Raw genomic sequence first — 23399 nt, 5'->3', positions numbered from 1 at the left:
CTCGATCCCAGGATGCTAGGATCATGACCTGAGCCAAAGGCAGACGCTCAATGACTGAGCCACCCAGGCGCCCCCCCCCTTTTTTTTTTTTTAAGTTTTATTGATTTAAGTGATCTCTACACCCAACATGGGGCTTGAACTCATGACCCTGAGATCAAGAATCGTGTGCTCTTCTTACTGAGCCAGCCAGGTCCCCTGATGGGTCAAGTACTAAAAAGGGCTGACAGAAAGACAGATGGACAGAATACCTTAAAAGAGCTGCGACTGCTTCTGTTGCTTCGGGCTTTCTCTGGTTTATTTTCTTTTAAGTTAGGAGTTGTCGGCTTGAATATGAAATTGAGTCTTTTCTGGTCCTTTCTTCTGTTTGCAGTTGTAGCTCCAGTAGAAAGAACAACATCCAGTGAGAAAGCATCAAACACGCCATCCTCTGAGGCACAAGAGGAATTTGTGGATGACTTTCGAGTCGGGGAGAGAGTTTGGGTGAATGGGAATAAGCCTGGATTCATCCAGTTTCTGGGAGAAACCCAGTTTGCACCAGGCCAGTGGGCCGGGATTGTTTTAGATGAACCCATAGGCAAGAACGATGGTTCAGTGGCAGGAGTTCGGTATTTCCAGTGTGAGCCTCTAAAGGGCATATTCACGCGCCCTTCGAAGTTGACAAGGAAGGTGCAGGTGGAAGATGAAGCTAATGGCCTGCAGACAATGCCTGCTTCGAGAGCGACTTCGCCTCTGTCCACCTCCACAGCCAGCATGATGACCCCCTCCCTAGCAGCCCCTTCAAATATTCCCCATAAATCATCCCAGCCAACAGCAAAGGAACCTTCAGCTACGTCTCAGATCAGCAACCTTACAAAAACTGCCAGTGAATCTATCTCCAACCTCTCAGAGGCCGGTTCCATCAAGAAAGGAGAAAGAGAGCTCAAAATTGGAGACAGAGTATTGGTGAGTCCAGAAACCTTTGGAGGTCATCGTGTTGAACTGATGAATGGTTGAAATGCACACTACAGGCTTGGTCTGTTCTAGAGGGATCACTCATTTATAGAGAAATTAGCTTTTCTAGCGTTCGGTTTATGTGTGACCATGGAACAAATTAGAAACTGGCTATGTCTTTTGAGCATAGTATGAGCATAAGTTTGCAATGATTGGTTCTGATTCTGTCTACCAGTTTAGCCAAAGGAATATTGAGTTTATTACTCATAACTGTTACTTGACAAAACAAGCTCAGAAGTGGACTTGGATGTGTTTATAAAAGTTTTTTTCCCCCTGGTTTGTAATTTTTGCTGTAAGGATGGTGTGTGGGAATATATAAGATCCTGCTTCCTTAGGTATCTTGAAAAACTCAGATATCATAGGATGTTATTTCAGAATTTCTGTGCCTTTGAAATGATCTCCAGTTTATTTTCCTTTAAGGTTAGGAGTTGTCTGCTTGAGATCTAGGAAGAGGAAGGAAGTGTATAGTAGTTTCTATTTACTAAGAAGCAAGAAACACAATGTATAAGGTCTATGCTGTACATTCTAGAACCCTTGAATTTACACTCGTGATTTTGTTCGTTTTATTTATTTTTTATTTTTATTCATTTATTTTTTTTTTAAAGATTTTATTTATTTATTTGAGAGAGAGAATGAGATAGAGCATGAGAGGGGGGAGGGTCAGAGGGAGAAGCAGACCCCCCGCTGAGCAGGGAGCCCGATGCGGGACTCGATCCCGGGACTCCAGGATCATGACCTGAGCCGAAGGCAGTCGCTCAACCAACTGAGCCACCCAGGCGCCCCAGTTTGTTTTTTGTTTTAAACAAGAGGCCAGTGTTGCAGAACTAAAAACACAAGCTGAGCCCTAGCTCTGCCTTTGTGACCTCAGCAAGTTCTTTCTTTAACTTCCGAGCTTCCTCATCTGTAAGAATGAGACGAGAATAGTACTAACCCCCCAGCATCATTGAAAGGATTACATTAGATAATGCATATAAAATTCTTAGCAGTGCCTGGGATACAGCAAACACTCAAGCAGTGGTAGCTCTTTCTCTCCCTGATGAAAGGTTGAAGCTTTACTATTTCACTCTTCCCACACTTCAGTCAGTTCAGTGTAGGGCCTGAAGTTAGTCGGCAGTCTCTGACCCGGTGCCTTTCCTTGTATCTGTTCAGCAGCTGTAAAGTTCCGCCAGGTCTGGCAGCTTCCAGGAATGCCTCGGGAGGACAAGAAGAGCTGTTAGCGTACCATGTGTCTCATGGAACGTTTCCACAGTGTTCTGGAGCAGCCCTGGGGAGCTGAGGAGGAGACGGAGGCTTGGAGGGGTGGGGTCCCTAGTCCAATGGCTCCCAACCAAAAGAGGGGTGGACCTGTAATTTAAATTGTGGTCTTTCTACTCCAGTGCCTATTGTGGAGAGCTGATGATTGATAGTATAATTGTAAAATTGGAAGTGTTTTTTGTGACTTGTTGTCTTACAGATAAGGAAGCTTAAGCCCAGAGAAATGAAGTGACTGCCTAATCATGTAGTGAGTTCTCAGCAGATTTTAGAGTTATAACCCAGGACTTCTGCCTCCCAGGCCCATAGTGCCTCCATGAATCGAGGAGGCCTCACATATCTGTGGGGGCCCACTAACACCTCTTACCTTCAAGGGGTTCCGTCTGGATCCCTTAGTTTCAAGGTCAGCTACAATCATCATGAATTTCAAAGGTTGATGCATCAGAACTTAAAGCATTTTTAAGGTAGCATTTCTGTGTGATGGAGCTCAACCTGTATCTTGTTTGTTTAGCTGATGTTCACTTGCTGTACCAGTTTTGAATTTGGTACAGCTGCTCTTTTGTGGCAACAAAGGGTTTTTGATGGCCCCCCCCCCCCTTTTTTTTAAGGATCTTTTTAAGTAATCTGTACGCCGATCATGGGACTTGAACTTACTGCCCGGAGATCGAGAGTCGTGATGCTTACTTTTTTTTTCTTCTTTCCTGTATAGATATTGCTGCCATGAATGCCTCTAAAATTTTTTCTGTGTATATATGTTACTTTCGTAGGATAACTTCATAGAGGTGGAATTACTAGGTTAAAGGGCATAGACAGGTTTAAGGCTTATGGCCCATACTTACCTGGTGAGCTTTGGTTAAATCAGAAACCCATGACCTTAGCACAGGACTGCTTTGTAGATTAGACTGCAGATTGAATGCCATGCCGTCCTAAGTGCTTATCTGTAAACAACCTCTTTCCTGTTCGAGAAAGCACAGGGCACACTTTCAAAACAAGAAGCTCTCCCTTTCCACCAGCCAATGTGACAAATAGTTGATTGAAATACTGGTCCAGTGGCATACTGCTTGGCTGCTAAGACAGCTGAAATGACAAGGTAGCATGGTTTAACTGACAACCAAAGGCTTCCAGGAGGCTGTCAGGATTAAAGTAGACCTGAAGGATAGGAATTGGCCTGGCAGCAGGAAGTGGTGGTGGGGAGAGGGAGCCTTCTAGCTGAGGGAAGGTAGACTCCCTGAGATGGAAAGACATTGGCATGTTTGGAGAAAAGGCCAGTGTCCTTCTCCAGATGCAGTGAATGTGTGGTAGGAGGTGAGACTAGTTACTGATGTCCACAGGAACAAGTGCCATGGGGCCTACGAGGACAGGCTGTTCTCATCAAGAACAACGAGGGTGATGTTGGATCTGTAGCTTGGGAAGACCACTCTGGCTACTTTGTAAGAATGGATTGGTGGTGGATAAGAACGGGTTGGACGTGACCATTCTTTGAAGAGGTTGGAAGTTGGAGGAGAGCACAGATGTCAGCCTGATGCTGGAGAAGTGTTGGGTCTCGGGAGGATTTTGTTTATTTTCTTTTTTCCAAGATGGCAGGCTCTGGGCTATTTATCTGACTAAACTGAGCTAGACTCAAGAAACAGGTTGAAGATACAGTAGAGATGGAGGATCAGTGATGGATGAGGTTCCTGGAAAGACGTGGCACCCCCGGCTCACACAGGGGGATCGCTGGGCCTTTGATTAAGAGAGGGAGACTTCCTCCAGTTTTATAGGAAGAAAGAAGGAGAATCTGCAGATGCCGGTTGGACTGTAGAGGTTTAAATGGTGTGTTTCTAGGAAAATTTTAATGACATATTCAAAACTAGCATACTTGGAACAGAATTTCATTTGAATCTATGAGAATCGAAGTCCTATGAGTGTGTTATTGGAAGCGATAAAATGAATTACTGCCTTTGGTTAGTATTTCTGGTAGAAATTACAGGAGTACCTTAGAACCACAGCATTTTAGAGCTGGAAAGAATCTCTTGAGATCACCAAATGCTTCTTTTTGCTTATAATACTGAAGCCCAGAGAAGAAGTACAACTTGCCTCAGTTGTATAGGTGGGTGATAAATGTGTTTTGTCTCACTGTGTCCTCTTGGCCCAGTTCTGTTGTTTTTATTCTCCTTTAACATGCTGCTTTGTTTAATAGAGATCTTTGATTTAGAACTATGAAACATTTTTACTTCAAGATTAATTTATTAAGGAAATTAGGTTTAGAAATCTAAAATACTTGATTTGGAATTTTCCTAATTAAAGACAAATGCTATTGATTACCAAAATCCCAGTGAAACTAAGATCATTAGATCCCTGTTATGTGAGGTTTGGTCTAGAATTTTCCCAGTGCAGAGAAGGCAGGAGGTGAGCTTGCCTTCTCCAAAACCTTGCCCTCTGTAACTTCGCTTCTTCCTCCCATTGCAGGAAGAGCAAGAAAGTGGGTTTCTGCATTGGGTATGATGTGGAGCCAAATGACCTGTATAAGATCCAAGTAGGAGCTCTGGAGCTATAACTGAATCGGGCATGTGTGTCTCAGGAAGGCAGTTAGGGCTTGCAGAAGCTCCCCCTTGTCACCTCTTCCCTGAACTTTATGCTCACAGTCACCAGTGGGATGAATTAGCCATGGAGTAAGTTATGCTGAGGTTGGTTTAATATCAGGAGGCTGGGGGAGGGGCCTCAGAGCTGCTTGTAACAAACCCATCTGTGTCCTTCCCATCTCTCTCTGGCCTCTCTGTGCTCCCATTTGTCCTCATGAATACTGCATGGGTCTCACTGAAGATTGCTTTCTGCTGCGGTTTGCTGGACTCTCAGAGACACACCTCTTTGCAGACTGCAAATCTCTGGGGTAACTAATTGCCCAGAATTTTTTTGAGATGGTCTCGTTGTGTTTTTTGGGTATATTTGATATTTCAAGGAGGTGATGTCAGGTTCTTGAGAAAGGTGACCGACTTCCAGCTGTTGTGTTTCAACATGGGTTGTCTCCATGTCTGAAACTGTATGTTCTATGCTGAATTCTTAGTTTATGACCGTATATGAGGAGGCTTTTCAGCATTTTGTTTTTAAAACGACAAGCTTTATTTTCTTACGAGCTACTCCCAGAGCTCTTACACGAAGAGTATTGCAGTGTAGATCTCTGTAGGTCATACGGATACTGTGAAAGAGGAAAAAAAAGTCTTCCTGAGAATTAAAAAAGACCTTTATTCATAAGGTTTATTTTGTGTGTGCTTGAACCTTAAGTAACTACAGTTCATCCAGTGTATACTTCCTTCATGTGTGTCTCTTGATTTGTTCAATGTTGTGTTTGTGAGATTTATCTGTAACTTATTTAAAACATGCACATAGTAGGGTCATTTAGTGTGAACATCACAATATACTTCTGTAGATTCGAGGCGTTTCTATGCTAGTAAATACAACTCTGTTTATTTTTTTTTTTTAAGATTTTATTTATTTATTTGACAGAGAGAGGCAGTGAGAGAGGGAACACAAGCAGGGGCAGTGGGAGAGGGAGAAGCGGGCTTTCCATCGAGCAGGGAGCCCGATGTGGGGCTCGATCCCAGGACCCTGGGATCGTGACCTGAGCCGAAGGCAGACACTTAACGACTGAGCCACCCAGGCGCCCCTACAACTCTGTTTAAAATAATAAGTTACTGTTTGGTATCACACTCTTTGGAAGTACTGCACCTAATTTAATCATAGACATTAGATTGCTCCTATTGTTTTCCCCAGAAATGAAATTTCTGTCTAGAGGAAGATATAAACATTTAAACTTGTAATATACAGCCAAATTATGGTCCAGATATCCATTACCATTTTATGTTCACACAAACAACATACAAATATGCCCTTTCTAATAAGTTGATTTCATCTGTTTTTCTCAGTCTTCTTACCAGTGACTTAGAACCCCCAAATCTACGAGTCTGGTGGTGACATTGCCCTTACGTTGGGCATTGGTGCATCATCTGCCTGGGCGGTTCTTGAGCTCCGGGGAAGCTGTTATTTACTGTGACCTCTCTGTACCTTGATTGACGGGACAGTAGCTATGAGCAGAAAAGATCCGTTATTTTGTATGCCTCAAGGTTGAGAAGACTCCAGATGTTCACGTCATGTTAAAAATTCTCTTTGGAGACCTTGTCTGAATATGGAGATCTTTTCCAGCACGATAGATTTTGCTCAGGGAAATGCAGATCGCCTCACAGTTCTGGTGAGAAGCTGGATCCGGCTGTGACCGCCTCTTGGCTCGCAGCCAGGGTCAGTAGTCACATCTTAGCAGCTCTTGGCGGGTGCGAACACCGCTCTCACTGAGAGAAAGCACACTTACTCTGCCCTCTCCCCTGCTCAGTGGGGAGTCTGCTTCTCCCTCGTCCCTGCAGAGCACGGAGCCTAATGCGGGACTTGGATCCCAGCTCCCCCAGGATCACAACCTAAGCCAAAGGCAGATGCTTAACCGACTGAGCCACCCAGGCAGCCCTCTATGTTTGTTTGTTTGTTTGTTTGTTTATTTGAATGAGAGAGTGAGAAAGGGGGGGAGAGGCAGAGGACGAGGGAGAAGCAGACTCCCCACTGAGCAGGGGAGAGGGCAGAGTAAGTGTGCTTTCACTTCTGAGGCTTGGGAATGCATTAAACCATCCCTCTGCTCTCTCCAGCCCTGGTGTCCTGCACAGGCTCAGGCCGGCCGGCGTCTCCTTCCCCTGGACTGCCACACCCCTGCCACGCCGCTGTCCACGCTGTCCCTGCCACTAGTCCATCTCTCCCCAGGTCTGTCCTCCACACTGTGACAGAATGGTGCGCCTAAAATGTAGATCTGATGATGCTGGCTCCACATAAAACCACTGGCACCACACTGGTGGTTTCGTTTTTGCAATGTTGGGAGAGTTTTCTCCAGGCGTCAGTCCCTGGGCCTGGCTAATTAGTATGACATTAGGTTCTTTTTGCAAATGTAAGATACCTTACAGATATCAAAACTGGTATCTCTCCAGCCTTGAGAACTTTGTGTAGGCTCCTGGGGCTCAGGAATTTCTGGCTGAGGACGCAGATCACCCTGTCCTACTGTGGGACTCAGAGGGAGGAAAGATTGACTACTGCCCGAGCCTGAGGCTAACGTTGAAAAGCCTGTTACTAGATCACCTCTTCTCACTCTTAGTATTGCTTTCATGAAATCTTTAAGCAGAATTACCAGGATATCTTAGAGCCCATCTAAGGGCCCAGGAGTTTGGGCAAAGAATTTTTTTTTAAAGATTTTATTTATTCATTCATGAGAGAGGGAGAGAGACAAGAGAGATCGGGAGGCAGAGGCAGAGGGAGAAGCAGGCTCCCTGCAGAGCACGGAGCCTAATGCGGGACTTGGATCCCAGCTCCCCCAGGATCACAACCTAAGCCAAAGGCAGATGCTTAACCGACTGAGCCACCCAGGCAGCCCTCTATGTTTGTTTGTTTGTTTGTTTATTTATTTGAGTGAGAGAGTGAGAAAGGGGGGGAGGGGCAGAGGACGAGGGAGAAGCAGACTCCCCACTGAGCAGGGAGCCAGACGTAGGGCTCGATCTTGGGACTCCAGGATCATGACCTGAGCCGAAGGCAGAAACTTAACCACCTGAGCCACCCAGGCGCCCCTCTATTTTGTTTTTAAACAGCTTTATGGAGGCATAATATATGCATCCATTGTAAGTGTACAGTTCAGTGATTTTTTTTAAAGATTTTATTTATCTGAGAGAGAGAGAGCAAGAACAGGTGGGGGCAGAGGGAGAGGGAGAAGCAGGCTCCCTACTGAGCAGGGAGCCCAAGGTGGGGCTTGATCCCAGAACCCTGGGATCATGACCTGAGCCAAAGGCAGACTGTTAACTGACTGAGCCATCCACGCACCCCAATGACTTTTAATAAATGTATAGAGTTATGCAGTCACTACAATCCAGTTTTAGAATATTTCTATCACCCCAAGAAGTTCCCTCTTATATTTGGCAAGTCATTTCCACTCCCACCTCCAGCCCCAGGCAATCACTGATCTGCCTTCTGTCGTACGCCTTTCCTGGACATTTTGTATAAATGCCATCATATAGCAGTTTTTTGTGTGTCTGGCCTCTTCCACATAAATTATGTTTTAAGGCTCATCATGTTGTAGTTCATTGCTTCTCATGGCTAAAATATTGTTTTATGGATATACCACATTTTATCCATTCACTATTTGTTTACTTAAATTTTTGTTAAAGGAATTCATTTGCTCCTAGTTCAAAATGTCCTGATTTGGGTACTTTTAAGTTTGTATGAAAAAGTTAGTAGTTCTGTGCCCACGCTCTGATGTAACAGATTTTTTTTTTTTTTAAGATTTTGTCAGAGAGAGTGAGTGAGCACAAAGCAGGGGGGGAGTGACAGGCAGAGGGAGAGACAGGCTCCCCGCTGAGCAGGGAGCCCAATGTGGGCCTCGATCCCAGGACCGTGAGATCATGACCTGAGCCGGAGGCAGACGCTTAACCGACTGAGCCACTCAGGCGTCCCTTGATGTAACAGATTAATTCCCCATCCACAACACCCCCCTTTTTTCTTCCTGGGAAGGGAAGATGAATTTCAAGAGTTAACATGCGGGGCGCCTGGGTGGCTCAGTTGGTTAAGCGACTGCCTTCGGCTCAGGTCATGATCCTGGAGTCCCTGGATCGAGTCCCGCATCGGGCTCCCTGCTCGGCAGGGAGTCTGCTTCTCCCTCTGACCCTCCTCCCTCTCATGCTCTCTGTCTCTCATTCTCTCTGTCTCAAATAAATAAATAAAATCTTTAAAAAAAAAAAAAAAAAAAAAAAAAAAGAGTTAACATGCAAGTCAAGCATAACTTTTTCTTCTTTTAATCATTGTCTTCGTAATTATGTCTTCTTTGCCTGTTCTCAGGCAAGGTAGAGTTTATGAGAGAGTACCTGTTCTACATCATCTGCACTTGTGTTAATTCTCTAAGGGGGTTTATTTACTGCCATCTGTTATAGATTGGGAAACTCAAATTGATGGCAGAAAGGGAGTAAGGAAACCACGACGTTTATTTAGCCTAGAGAACCTGTAGCAGCTTATTTAACACCCTCCAGTCCATTCAGTAAAGACGCCGAGTGTCTGCTCTGTGCAGGCCGTGTTCTTGGTGCTGTAGGTTTGGCAGTGACCGAAACCAACACACTGCTGTCTGAAAGGGCTTCCCATCGCGTTCAGGTAAAACTCTGAATTCCTTCCCAAGACCTGCAGGGCCCACGTGCTCTGGACCCTGCCCACCCTCTCGGAGCTCCCCTCCCTCCACATGTCCCCCTGCCTCACTCCACGCAGCTACACTGGCTTCCATGCTGTTTCCTAAACCCCAGATTCAGCTGCACCTTTAGATTTGCGGTTTCTTCTGCTTGGAATGTTCTGCCCTTATGTCTTTGCATGATTGGTGCCTTATAGTCAGTCAAGCCTTGGCTCAGACGTCACCTCCTCGGGGACCCTTTCCCTGTCACCTCTCCAGGCACTATGGCATCACCCTTTTTGTTTTGTTTCCTGTCCCTCTGTACTACTTAAAACATTCTTCTCAGTTATTTACTTGTTCATTGTCCATTTTCCCCTGACCAGAATTTAGGCTCCATGGAAGTCTAGAAACTTTGTATGCCATTCCTGTTCATACCCCCAGCGCTTAGGAGAGTGCCTGTCACATAGTAGGTACTCCTAAAGATTGTTAAGAACTAGAGGTTTTTAGGTGTAGCTGTCACATACCCTTGAAGGGGAGAAGTAAAATTGTACAGTATGACAAGAGGTAAAAACAGGACAGGAAGGTTTTGCCCTTCTCTGTGGGAGACTTGCCTGGAAGAACCACCCCAAAAGGGCTTGGCTCTCTAGTTGAGGTGGTAGAAAATATCTATGCTGGTACCGTCATTTCACAGCTGATTAAATTTTAAGTCAGGGCTAGGTTTGTACTTGGTAAATACCATTAGCCCTATTTACCTTTTTATAAATAAGCTGCTTGGGGCGCCTGGGTGGCTCAGTCCATTAAGCGGCCAACTCTTGGTTTCAGTTCAGGGTCCTGGGATCCAGCCCTGCGTCTGGCTCTATGCTCAGCAGAGAGTCTGCTTGAAATTCTCTCTCTCCATCTGCCCCTCCCTCTGCCCCTCCCTCTACTCGCTTGCTCCCTCTCTCTCAAATAAATAAATCTTAAAAAAAAAAAAAAAAAAAGCTGCCTAACTTAGAATATGGCAAATAAGAGTCCACTTCACAAGGTTTTGTTGCTCACAGTATTCCTGCGAGACAGTCCCTCATTAATGAGCACTCATTGGACATTTGATAGCTTTGTAAACCAAGGCACAGTGATATTACATGGCTTGTTTGGGATTGATCATAAATAGATGGGGGAGTTCAGAGAGCATTAAGTGTTCCCTCTTTCCTGTTTGTTGTCCCGCTCGTTAGCCGGCAGAATTCATCAGTGTTCTTATTTGTACATGAGTTTGCAAGAGGGCATTTATCTGTTCCCACAGCATTTTGTAGAAACCTCTTAAAGCACTTATTACTCTTCACTGGAATTACTTGTCCCAGTTTCACTCTCTCTCAGTGGCCAACACTGTATTCTGTTTATATTGGTATCCCAAGGACCCAAGCACTCAAGAAATAAATACCGAATGAATGAATGAGAACTTACAAATCTGAGATTTTCTAAAGCATGATGACTGGCTTTGTTTTCCTTTAATTGAGTTTCTAGTTTAAATTAATTTTGTCTCCAGTAGTGACTTCTAATTTTGATTCAAATTGACCACAGTATAGGAGTTAATATGCTCATATCCTGAGAGTAAAGATAGTAAATGGTAGTTATTTGTGTTTGCCATGGATCTAGTTTTTTGTTTTTATGTTGAAAATTTTTTTTCTCTAAGAATCTTGATATGTACCCCTAAAACATAGATTTGAAAATTGTGGCTTATATCTAATGTAACTGCACATACTGAAATACTGTAGATTCTCTGGGACACTTGAGAAGTAAAACTATACAATCATGTTTAAATGCTTAGAAAAAAATCTGACTGTAGCATGATTAAGCAGAAAAGCATTTGAGTGATTTTAGGACTTCATGTGACTTCCTGTCTCTGTTGAAGATATTTTGAGCAACTACTGAGAATATTTTACAGGAAGAGGGAAAGCATATTGTCTGTCATAGGAGTCAAGAGTTCGAAGTTTGATGGGAGAAAAAGTATAAAAAAACCACCCATCCTAGGAACCTGTAGTCATCCATTTCAAATAAATTTTGTGGCATGGTATTTTTTCTTCAGGGTAAATGTATATTTTATTACCTGCAGTTAGAGAAATAGTTGCTTATCTGCTATTTGTGGTATTTAAAAATTTTTTAAATTTTATTTTTTTTATAGTAAACATTTATTTTTCATATTCATTTGGGGGAAAGGAGAAATGTCAGTTTGTCCTACCCAGTGATGGTCTTTCTGAAAGAGTCTCCATTCATTCCATGGAATTGGGTAGGTTGCTTGATCTGAGGATTTTGTACTTTTAGTTTATAAAGAGAACTTCCTTTGAAGAGAGTGGTCAGGGGGCACCTGGGTGGCTAAGTTGGTTAAGTATCTGTCTTCGGCTCAGGTCATGATCGCAGGGTCCTGGGATCGAGTCCCACATCGGGCTCTGTGCTCAGCAGGGAGCCCGATGCGGGACTCGATCCCGGGACTCCAGGATCATGACCTGAGCCGAAGGCAGTCGCTTAACCAACTGAGCCACCCAGGCGCCCTAAATAAATAAAATCTTAAAAAAAAAAAGAGAGAAGAAGAGAGTGGTCAGAGGGTGTGTCTTTGAGAGCAGCTTCCCCCGTGCACAGCCAGACTCCCTGTCTGAGTGAAGCTTTCCTCACACGGGCCACACAGGTAGGGTGTCTCTCCTGTGTGGATTTTGCCAGGTAAGATTCAGTTCCCCCTGGTGTGGAAACTTCCTGCACTGTGTACAGGCATAACGTTTCAAGCCGGTATGGACTCTGATGTGAACAATGAAACCTCCTTTCTGACTGAAGGCTTTTCCACACCGATCACATCTATAGGGCTTTTCACCACTGTGAACTTTTCTATGAACAGCAAGGTTACTTTGATTCCTGAAGCTTCTCTGACAAATAACACACTCATAGGGTTTCTGTCCAGAGTGGAGTTTTTCATGAATGGCCAGACTCCCTCACTGACTGAAGTTTTTCCCACACTCCTTGCATTGATGGGGCTTCTCTCCTGTGAGTATTCATTGATGTTTAACAAGATTGCCTTTGGCCCTGAAGCTGTTTCCACAGTAGTTACACTCAAAGGGCCTTTGGCCAATGTGGATTCTGTCATGCAAGGTTAGACTGCCTTTTTGCTTGTGGGATTTTCCATATTCCTGACACTCATGGATCCTCTGTCTCACTCCAGATGAATCTTTCTGTAGTGTCCTAGAATCTGGGGATTTTTGTTCCAGCTTCTCTCTTCTGAAAGAATTCTGGAAATCCCAGCTTGAGGATCCTGTGGCCTCAGAGTGATCATATTTGTGGTGGGCTTCAGTCATCACATTGAAATATGCTATATTCTGGGCATATCTTCCTTGACAGTCCAGCAGGGTAGCTCTTGGAAATCAAAACATACCATGCCTGCCTTAGGACCTAATCGCCGCATCTTCTTATGATTCTTCCATGGGCTCTTGTTGAACACCACAGCAGTGTGTACCAGCAGACAGACAGAGGCTGATGCCGAGCCCACAGGAGCGCCGGTCTGTTTGTGGTACTTTTTTTTTAAAGCTTCTGAATGAAACCTGTGGTTTGCTTGGATTATTTACTGACCACAGCCTGTTAGACGCCTCTTGGAAAAACAGTGGTCATGACAGTAGCTTAGACTCACGCCCAAAGAATTCAACAGATTATCTGATGAGATCGCATTATCTTTAATGACCTGTGTTCTGTTCATGTGATGCTGGGTAGCCCGCAGCTCCGAGTGGTGTGGTATGGGAGGGTGGAGAAAACAATATAGGTGACTGTTCGTAGATTCCATGAATACCGGTAAGAGTATTAAAAAGTCGAGAGGCGCCTGGGTGGCTCAGTCATTAAACGTCTGCTCCGGCTCGGGTCGTGATCCTTGGGGTCCTGAGATTGAGCCCCGCATCGGGCTCCCTGCTCGCTGGGAAGCCTGCGTCTCCCTCTCCCACTCCCCCTCCTTGTGTTCCCTCTCTCGCTGTGTCTCTCGATGTCAAATAAAAACAAAAAAAATCTTAAAAAAAAAAATTATTGAACAGTCGCGTGTGCCAGATCAGTATTCCCGTTAATGTGGGCAAACTGGCTGCTGGCTTACGCTGTCAGACACCGCTCTAAGCAGTTTTACGTGGATTACTTTACTTTATCCTCACAGCAGCCCCCAAATGATCACCATTTTACTTATGAGGAAACTGAGCTTTAGAAATTAAGCAACTTGACTAATTAATAGAGCTGGTATTTGAATTTGTCCAACGTTAGAGCCCACGCTCTGTGTCAGTGTCTCTTCCTTTACTTGCTTCTGAGACCTCAAATTCAACCTCAGCTGTGGGTGATCTTTCTCCTTTAGTTGGTTTATGTGGAAAAAGTGGCCTTTTCTGTGTAGGTTCCAGTGGAGAAAATCCCCTTTCACTTACCCAGCAAACGTTTGTTGAGTGTCTGCTGTGCTGTTCTGGGCATAGAAGTCACAGTGCCGGACACAGCAGGGCGCCTGCCATGGAGTTTTCTCCAACTCCATCTCACCTTGGTGACAGCTGTCATGACAGAGCGCTTCTGTACTGTCCTGGCGCTGCCTGCCCTGTGTCACCCTTCACATGCCCTTCCTGCCTGGAGTGCCTTAAACCATCTGCCCTGGTTCCTTAAGTCACTTTCACAAAAAGTTTCCCTTTTAGAGAAGAAGAACATAGGCTTGAGGTTTTAACGTTTTTCCATCTTCAACAAAGGGTTAAAGGAAAAAAATGCGTCATCCCAAATTCATAGAAAGCTATATTCATAGAAAATTTAGAAACAAGTGCCTTTCGTATTAAAAAGCAAGACAGGGCGCCTGGGTGGCTCAGTTGTTAAGCATCTGCCCTTCGGCTCAGGTCTTGATCCCAGGGTCCTGGGATCGAGCCCTGCATCTGGCTCCCTGCTCCGCGGGAAGCCTGCTTCTCCCTCTCCCATTCCCCCTGCTTGTGTTCCCTCTCTCGCCGTGTCTCTCTCTGTCAAATAAATAAATAAAATCTTAAAAAAAAAAAAAGACAAAAATTTAGTATTGGTCTTAAGAAAATAGGAAGGAGGGGCACCTGAGTGGCTCAGTCGGTTAAGTGTCTGCTTTCGGCTCAGGTCATGATCCCAGGGTCCTGGGATCAAGTCCCGCATCGGGCTCCCTGCTCAGCGGGGAGCCTGCTTCTCCCTCTCCCTCTGTCTCCCAGCTTATGCTCTCTCTCTCTATATATATATATCAATAAAATAAATAAAATCTTAAAGAAAAAAAAACTGGGAAGGAGGGGTGCCCGGCTGACTCAGTTGCTCGAGCATGTGACTCTTGATCTTGCGCTTGTGAGTTCAGGCCCCACGTTGTGCCTAGAGCTTACTTAAAATAAATAAAAAATTTAAAAAGAAATTAGGAAGGAAAGAAAAATAAACCAAAAGAAAGTAGGAAAAAGGAAATAGGATAAAATGTGAATTCAAGAAAATAGAGAACATCAAAAACAAAAGAGAAAAAACTAAAAGCTGGTTTAGGATCAATAAATTACCTTCCTAAGGTAATCTACAGTTAACGCTGTCCCATTGGTCTTGTTTTAGAGTTAGCCAAAATGATTTTTAAATGTTAAATAAATTAATTAAACCTACTTAAGTGTCTATCAGTTGGGACTGATTGAATAAACTGAAATGCATCCATATAGTAGAATGACAGTAATTGCAGATACAAAGAAGGAGGTTCTCCGTGTTCTGCAAGGTGCAACACAGTGCATATGAAACACCGGCTTTTGTGTAAAAATAAAAGAGAGGAACAAGAACAGACATTAACGTTTGCTTCCATCTGCATGTAGAAATGCTGGGAGGAAGGATTCATTGCCAATCAGTAACAGTGCTTCCCTGCATGGTGGGAGTGGGGCAGGTGGGACAGGATTTCAGTAAAGGAGACATTTCTCTTGATGTTTGCTTACTTATTTACTTATTTAATTTATTGATTTAAAGAGATTTATTTATTTGAGAGAGAGGGAGCGTGTGTACGTGCACGGGGATGGGAGGGCGAGGGGTGAGGTTGCGAAGGGTGGGGGGTAAGGGGGAGAGGGAGAGGGAGTCTTTTAAGCAGACTCTGGGCTGAACCTGAGCCAGCCGTGGGGCTTGGTCTCTAGACCTTGAGATCAGGACCTGAGCCCAAACCAAGAGTCAGACGCTTAACCGACTGCTCCATCCAGACGCCCCTCAATGTATATTTGTATTTAAATTTTTGGAACCATGAGAATGCATTGGCTATTCAAGAATTAATTTTTTTTAAATGATTTTATTTGAGAGAGAGAACGAGTGGCAGGGAGGGGCAGAGGAAGAGGGAGGGAGAAGCAGACTCCCCGCTGAGCAGGGAGCCCGATGCAGGACTTGATCCCAAGACCCCAGGATCATGACCTGAGCCGAAGGCTGCTGCTCAACCGACTGAGCCACCCGGGCGCCCCTATTTAAGAATTAATTTAAGTACATGTATAAAGAGGTTGTTGTTGGGTTTTTTTTTTTAAATCAGTAAGAAAACGGTGAACATCCCAAATGGAAAGGGTGAGACGTGCCTATTATGGGACAGCCCTGTGATGGAACACTAGCCCGCCTGGAAACATGGCAGGGAGAGCGACCCAGAACAGCAGGGGCTGTCTTGGGCGGGTGAGAAGACAGGCAAAACATTTATTTTCTGCTTGTGATGTTCTTAAGTTCCTGCAATGACTCCTCTTGGTCACGGGGGTGGGGGGTTGGGGGGCAATTTCTAAAGAAGCAGTTAGGAAAAAAGAAGCTTAGAAGCAAGGACGAAAACGAGTCATCTGAAGCGCAGTAAGGGACGCCAGCCTTCACAGATGGGACACCGATTGTGAAGTGGCCGTAAATGTAAAGCCACGGCGGCAGCACAAATATTGAACTTTCAAGCCTGTAGAAAGTCTCACACACATCAATGCGTTCTTGTGTGCCCTGGGAGACTGTGGCAAAATGAGTATTTGGAATAGAAAAGTAATGGCAAAGGAAGGAATAATTCATAAATGCTGGTGGGTAATTTTGGAAATAATGTTTGCATAGTACATCAAACAATGGCTGGGACAAAGAGTTACACATTAAAAAAGACAGCTTTGAAGAGTTCATGTGAAATAAAATGTGAAGAATGGAGTTTCATAACAGTCTGAGGAAACGCTCTCACAATGGAAAATATCAATAGAGTCAAATTATCTTAACGAATTTACATTTTCATGCAACGTACATGTGAAAGGCCAAAAGCAAACGTGTGGTTGCGTGAATATCCGTCCTTACTATATGTGTGTGTTGTCGCTTTCCGTGGATGAAGACGTAAAGGAAGAATGAGAAAACAGAGCAGCTTTTACAATGTAGGGAGTATGGATGAATTTTGTTTTCCTTCAGCGGATGTACGGGTTTTATTTTTGTAGCAGATACTTATTTTGGAGCAGGAGAATCCCTCTGGGGTAATAAAGTATTTTCTAAGGAAGGGACTAATTAATTGGGTGGACAGCCCAATGACTCCATAGTACAGAGGCTTTTCATTACTGGGACATATCAGATCACTCTGGTAATGTGTCACCCTGGTAAACTTCACCAGTCTTCGGAGAAAACTCTTTAAAAGCTGAAGAGAAGGTAGAGAGAAGAAGCTGTCGGTGGAAATGTGGAGTCTTGAACTTAACTATCCGTTGCAACGGCAAAGGATTAAGCTACGGAATTATGTCCGTCTCTTTATTTTTACATTCTCTTTTTCCAGGTTGGTGGCACCAAGGCCGGTGTAGTCCGATTTCTTGGGGAGACAGACTTTGCCAAGGGGGAATGGTGTGGTGTGGAGTTGGATGAGCCTCTTGGGAAGAATGATGGGGCAGTTGCTGGAACCAGGTTTGTCTGGAGTTGGAATGTTGTCTCCTTCCTGCATGTAAAGGTGCACAAGCAGATTTCACCAAGAGCTGCATTTTTTTTTTTTTTAAGATTTATTTATTTATTTGAGAGAGAGAGAGAGAGAGGCGGAGGGAGAGAAAGTCTTAAGCAGCCTCCTCGCTGAGCACACAGCCCGAGGCGGGGCTCTATCCCACAACCCTGAAATCAGGACCTGAGTGGAAAGCAGGAGTCAGCACTTAACCGACTGAGCCACCCAGGCACCCCAAGAGCTGCATTTCTATTTCCTAAGACTCATCTACTGATTTCCGCCCCCCCCCACTAGAATTGGAGCTGTTCTTTTTGATGGTCTCTTTTAGTAATACATGTAATGCGTCTGAGTAGATTCTGAACAAGCATTCAATTTATTTTATTTTATTTTTTTTTAAAGATTTTATTTATTTATTTGACAGAGAGAGACACAGCGAGAGAGGGAACACAAGCAGGGGGAGAGGGAGAGGGAGAAGCAGGCTTCCCGCGGAGCAGGGAGCCGGATGTGGGGCTTGATCCCAGGACCCTGAGATCACGACCTGAGCCGAAGGCAGACGCTTAACGACTGAGCCACCCAGGCGCCCCTCAATTTATTTTTAAGACTTTTTTTTTTAGAGCAACTTTAGTTTCATAGCAAAATGAGAGGAAGATACAGAGGGTTCCCATATGCCCCCCGCCCCCCCATGCCCCCGGCCCCCACTATCCCCCAGTATCAGCATCCTGCACCCTGGTGGTGCGTTTGTTACCGCTGATGAACCCACATTGACACATCACTGTCTGAACCCCTCTGCTGTAAGTTTGTCAGATAGTAGGAATATTTACTCCCTTTGCACCTTGGGAGCACTTTAGTCGTAGATGGGTAATTCTATCTTTGTGTATCATGTTGTTACTCATTAATTAGTGAGGTTATCAGCCTACATACATGTGAATGCTGTATGCTGGTTGGCTGCCCTGGCTTACTGGTAGAATTCACAGCAAACCAGGCATGAGTGATGACCAAAAAATGATGCTTTTGTTTATAGTTGTTATTTCTTGTAATTAATTTTTTGGTCACTGCTTTTATTGTTATTCTCTAAAGGTATTTTCAGTGCCAACCCAAATATGGCTTGTTTGCTCCTGTCCACAAAGTGACCAAGATTGGCTTCCCTTCCACTACGCCAGCCAAAGCCAAGGCCGCGGCCGTGAGGCGGGTGATGGCGACCACGCCCGCCAGCCTGAAGCGCAGCCCTTCTGCCTCGTCTCTCAGCTCCATGAGCTCAGTGGCCTCCTCCGTGAGCAGCAAGCCCAGCCGGACAGGATTAGTAAGCCTCCCTGTTCTCACCGCATGCCTCTACCATCCAGGCTCAATAAATGCCCACTGCTGTTGAACCTGCTTTGCTTTCGGAGCTATTACCTTGCCTTGTACTAAATGTTCCCTGTAGCTTGTGGAGGCCCATTCTAGGTTTCATAAAACAGAGCTTTAGCAAGAAGACAGATTGGGAAATACAGTTTTGAACATTGCTTTCAGATTCTTAAGGCCCTAAGATGTACCAGTTCTTGCTGAGTCTGTAGTAACTACTGTTGAGTCTAACATATGGGATGATTTCTTTTCTTTGAAATTATTTTGGGCACAGGAATGACAGGAAAGTTGGAGGGATCCTTTTCCTCAATGGCCTCGGTCTCTCTGGCTTCAAACAATTTGAGGAACTGAAGTATTTTGAGAAAAGGCATGTTCTTAGAATTCAGCAGTATGTTAATAGAGTCTGACCCACTGGAAGCGGTTAATATGTGGACTGTTCCTGACTTGGGCCAGAGGACACGGAGGGGAACTAGCGGAACCTGAAAGCATGCTAGGAAAAGCCGTGTCTTGTCTCCTCTCTTCATCTCCTCCTCTCCCTTCCACTTCCTCTCTCCCCCTTTTTCCCATTTAGGTCAGTAAAAATAGAATCATCAGAATTAAAATAGGCAGTGGCCGCTCATTCTGTTTGTTAATATGGCGTTTTAATAGGGTCAGAACAATGACTTCTTGGCTCATCTCCTGCCAGTAAATTTATTTACTTGAAGTGAGGCAAATATTGTTTAGATTTGTAAGACTGCACTGCACTGGGTCTCTGCGTTACGACGGTAAACTACAGACAGGAGGGAGAATGTTAAATGGTGTGATCCGGAGTGAGGCTGCTGGCCATTGGTCTCGTTTTGCCTTCTCTTCCGTGGTCCTTGCGTCCTCTGGGGAGGGGAAGGGGAGGAATCTTTCCTTCAAGTGCGGGATGAGGAAGGAGTACTGCTCTCCTAGGCAGCTGGACTTTCTCTTAAGTTCTGGTAAAATAAACACCTGCTTGGACTTTTTCATTTTGAGTATGAAAAGAAAGTCTCCATCTTCAACAGAAAAGTTACAAATGGACTTTGAGAAGAAAAGCTTGACAAGAACAATGACACAGAAGTGAAGCCACTCCTCTTTGGACAAAGCCTCATTCAGCAAACTCATAAGGACATCTAGTCTACTTTGCTAATCCAGGAGCAAGTCCATGGAGGTGTTTTCTCTAGATTAGGAATTCTTTCTTAACTTTTATTATGTTGTAATTATAAGTGTCCATCTCTTTGGAAGATAACTAAACTCTCCCCTGCTTTCCCAATCTCTCCTCTTTTCAGACCAGTTCTGATTCATCTTAGCTCACCTCACTCAGTGAAGAAGAGGGACAAAAGAGAAAGAGTCTCCTTACCTTGTAAAACAGCTTGTTTTTGTAGATGAGGGTGGCTGTAGTTTCTAAACCAAAAATCACCGTAAAAGAATATGCCAAAAATACAGAAGGTGTGACTTCCTAGAAATATATCTCCACAGCATAATCCCATGCATGTATATGAAAATGTCTAACGATTCTTTAATGCAAAATGGTCCTCTGGGAGTACTGACACAGAGGTGCCCAAACTCTGATTGCCTAGCACCTGAGTGCCTGTTATTTTATCATAGTGCCCCTCGGCCAAGGAAATAGCTAGCGGTTCTGTTTATTAAGCAACTAGGTCCAAACAACTTAATATTTATGTTCTAGCAATTTAGTAGCTGTTCGAAAAGAATGATACACATTAACTGAGAGAAAAAACATTTTTGGTTCATTCTTAAATAACCACACTTACTGTTAGGTTGTGTGTGCGTGTTGGGCACTGCACATCCTTGTCAGACCTTGGAATCTTCCTGAACACTGCCACCCTCATTTCCTGTGACACATTGATTTTTTTGCACAATACTGGCTTTTTGTCATGGCAGCAGCCAAAACCTAGCTTTGGGAAGATGCAACATATGTCGTACAGTTGCCTCAGACTCAGTTGCCTCAGGCTGGTAGTTTGTATGGTGTCCAACAGGTGTTGCAGTGTTTCCCTTGAAATTTAAAAATACTCCACAGTGCCCCGTGACTTTGCTGCAGGGCGCCGGGGTATCTCTGCGCAGGGAACCTCAGATTTAATGCATTCAGGAAGAAGTGTTAGTATGAGAAAGTATAATTTTAACCATAGACTGAAGTTGGAAAGTTAAGGTCAGATGGTTAAAAGAGCACCCCTTCCCCCTTAAGTTCAAGGAATTTAAGAAATTTCACTACATAGAAACAGCAGAGGACAATTTGGGTTTGATTGGATTCCTTTACTCTTACAGTTGTCAACTTGCCTATTTTTTAAAAAAAGATTTATTTTAGAGCGGGGGAGGGGAGAGAGGAAGGGCAGAGGGAGAGAGAGAATCTCAGGCAGACTCTCCGTTGAGCGAGGAGCCTGATACGGGGCTCATGATCTTGAGACCATGACCTGAGCTGAAACCAGGAGTCGGATGCTCAACCGACTGAGCCACCCGGGCATCCCTCAAATTGCCTAACTAGTACTTGATGACAGATGCTCACTCTGCCTCCTGGACGAGGGCTTTGACTGATGGGGGGCATTCAGGGGGCACAGGAGGCTTTGATTGCGGGAGATGACGTCAGGGCCCACTCGATCCGGATCCAGCGAGCAGGTCTCTATGTCAATGACCTTGGACAAATGCATGCCAAGGGATGGGAGGCCTTTGCTGAATTCCCTCCCAACCCCTGGAGCCTCACTTGGAAGAATGCTGTTCAACTTGCTTACGTTATCCATTACCATGATAGGAGGTTATTTTCTCTGTGTTTTTATTGGATGATGAGATTCAAGAAGGAGGAACGGGTATGGGAAACAGCACAGAGTAGCAGGGGACCCCGGACAGCTTCCTTTCTCCACCCTCCCTCCACCACCTTTCTGTCCCATGTCTTACTTCCCCTCTCCTCCTCTCTTCCCTCCCCTCCTCCACTTTGTCCCAGTTTCTCTTTTCCCTCTTTTTCCTCCCTGCATGTCCTCTCGCTGCCTTTCCCATACACCTGCGTGCACACTCACACTGCACCCCCCCCCCCAACTTCTCAAGGCAGATAGAGTTTCCCTCTTAACCTGATCTTCAGAAATCTCTCTGGTGATTGGGATTCAAGTCTTCAAGTTCTGGATTCCTGGGTGAGATCTCCTGTGCCTTTCGTGTTTTTTAAGGTTTTTATTTAAATTCCAGTTAGTTAATGTGCAGTGTTACATTAGTGTCAGGTGTACAATACAGAGATTGAACACTTCCAGGACAGGTGTGCTCCTTAGTCCCCATCACCTCGTCCCCCCATCCCCCCACTCCCTCCCCTCTGGTGACCATCAGTGTGTTGTTCCCTAAAGAGTCTGTTTCTTGGTTTATCTCTCTCCTTTTCCTCCCTTTGCTCATTTGTTTTGTTTCTTAGATTACACATATGAGTGAAATCATATGGCATTTGTCTTTGACCGACTTATTTCCCTTAGCATAATACACTCTCTTCCATCCACGTCGTTGCAAATGGCAAAATTGCATTCTTTTTTTATCTGTATCTTTCACTTTGAAAGAAAGATGAAGAAAATCCTGACAAAATCCAACTGTTTAATCGATACAAGGAAGGTTTGTGACTCCAAGGGTGACCTCTTGGTTACTTAATGGTAGTTAGAAGCTTAAAAAGTTGAAAAAAATCTCAACCTCAAGTCTGGGGATCAAGACATCCTAAGAAGGAGATACCTCTTAATGAAGCTTGGACGGAAATGGAGTTTAGAGAAACATGTTATGTGGGTTCTGTGGAATTTTTCTAGATTCCAGCAAGGCCCTGTCACCTGAGCTCAGGGTACCTTTCATTTGAGCCGCTTATTCTCCTTCTAACCATCTTTCTGATTGTTCCACGACTTCTTACATTGATGTGTTGTTTGTGATACTCAGTCGGGAGGCACATGCTGTCTTGTTTCCTTGATGAGAAGCTTTTCCTAGTAAACTGGCAAGCTTGGGAGCTGGGGCCGCACCGTTGCTTTGCTGAGGAGATGCCTGCCTGCATGCCTCGCGCCCTCCTTGCATCCCCAAAAGCATCATGGCCCTTCACGTCTTTAACTTTCCTTTGCAGTTGACTGAAACCTCCTCCCGTTACGCCAGGAAGATCTCCGGCACCACTGCCCTCCAGGAGGCCCTGAAGGAGAAGCAGCAGCACATTGAGCAGCTGCTGGCTGAACGGGATCTAGAGAGGGCGGAGGTGGCCAAGGCCACGAGCCACGTGGGGGAGATAGAGCAGGAGCTAGCTCTGGCCCGGGACGGACACGACCAGGTGAAGTCTTGTGGGACCTCGTTTCAGAGATGGTGATGGGTTCTGAGCTGACCCTGTGGAGCTGGTGGTGCTTTCTAAGTTGCGGGAGAAGGCGGAGCAGCTTACCCGGTGCTTGGAGCCGGGGAGCTAGTCTTGGGAGCACTGGAAATGAGCAGAAATGTCTTTGCTGGGCTTGTTTGAAGCTGTGACCTGGGGTACCACTTTGTATCGTTACAAAGATGAAGTTTTGTTCTTCTTGAATTGACCTTAGTCTTTCGGTCTTTACATCCGGGTCTTTTGGCCCCTGTCAGGGGAGCTTGTTCACTAGGACCTTACCCATGGTGGCAACTCCTGTTTTGTAGATTATCTTTTGTATGCATTTCAGCTTCAAAAAAAGATGAGCGTTGTTTTAACATTGCCCTCTGTTGCTTTAATGGTTTTTCATCATCTAGTTTCCAGGAATGCGGCTGAGAAGTGAC

General features: G+C 44.8%; 1 protein-coding gene across 3 annotated transcripts in view; it reads left to right on the top strand.

Moving 5' to 3' along the window:
- CLIP1 (CAP-Gly domain containing linker protein 1) overlaps window positions 1-23399 on the top strand; it is a 119224-nt gene that overhangs the window by 35251 nt on the left and 60574 nt on the right. For all 3 annotated transcript variants that reach the window (XM_021698661.2, XM_044921206.1, XM_044921207.1), the window contains exons 3-6: window positions 371-942; window positions 17172-17296; window positions 18402-18624; window positions 22744-22941. In XM_021698661.2, coding sequence (XP_021554336.2) covers window positions 371-942; window positions 17172-17296; window positions 18402-18624; window positions 22744-22941 — 1118 coding nt within the window. The remainder of the gene's footprint in view (window positions 1-370; window positions 943-17171; window positions 17297-18401; window positions 18625-22743; window positions 22942-23399) is intronic.

This window comes from Neomonachus schauinslandi, chromosome 14 (assembly GCF_002201575.2).
Source record: "Neomonachus schauinslandi chromosome 14, ASM220157v2, whole genome shotgun sequence".
Classification (NCBI taxonomy): Eukaryota; Metazoa; Chordata; class Mammalia; order Carnivora; family Phocidae; genus Neomonachus; species Neomonachus schauinslandi.
The sequence above is the reverse complement of the archived record's forward strand: the minus strand, read 5'-3'. Positions and strand labels throughout refer to the sequence as shown.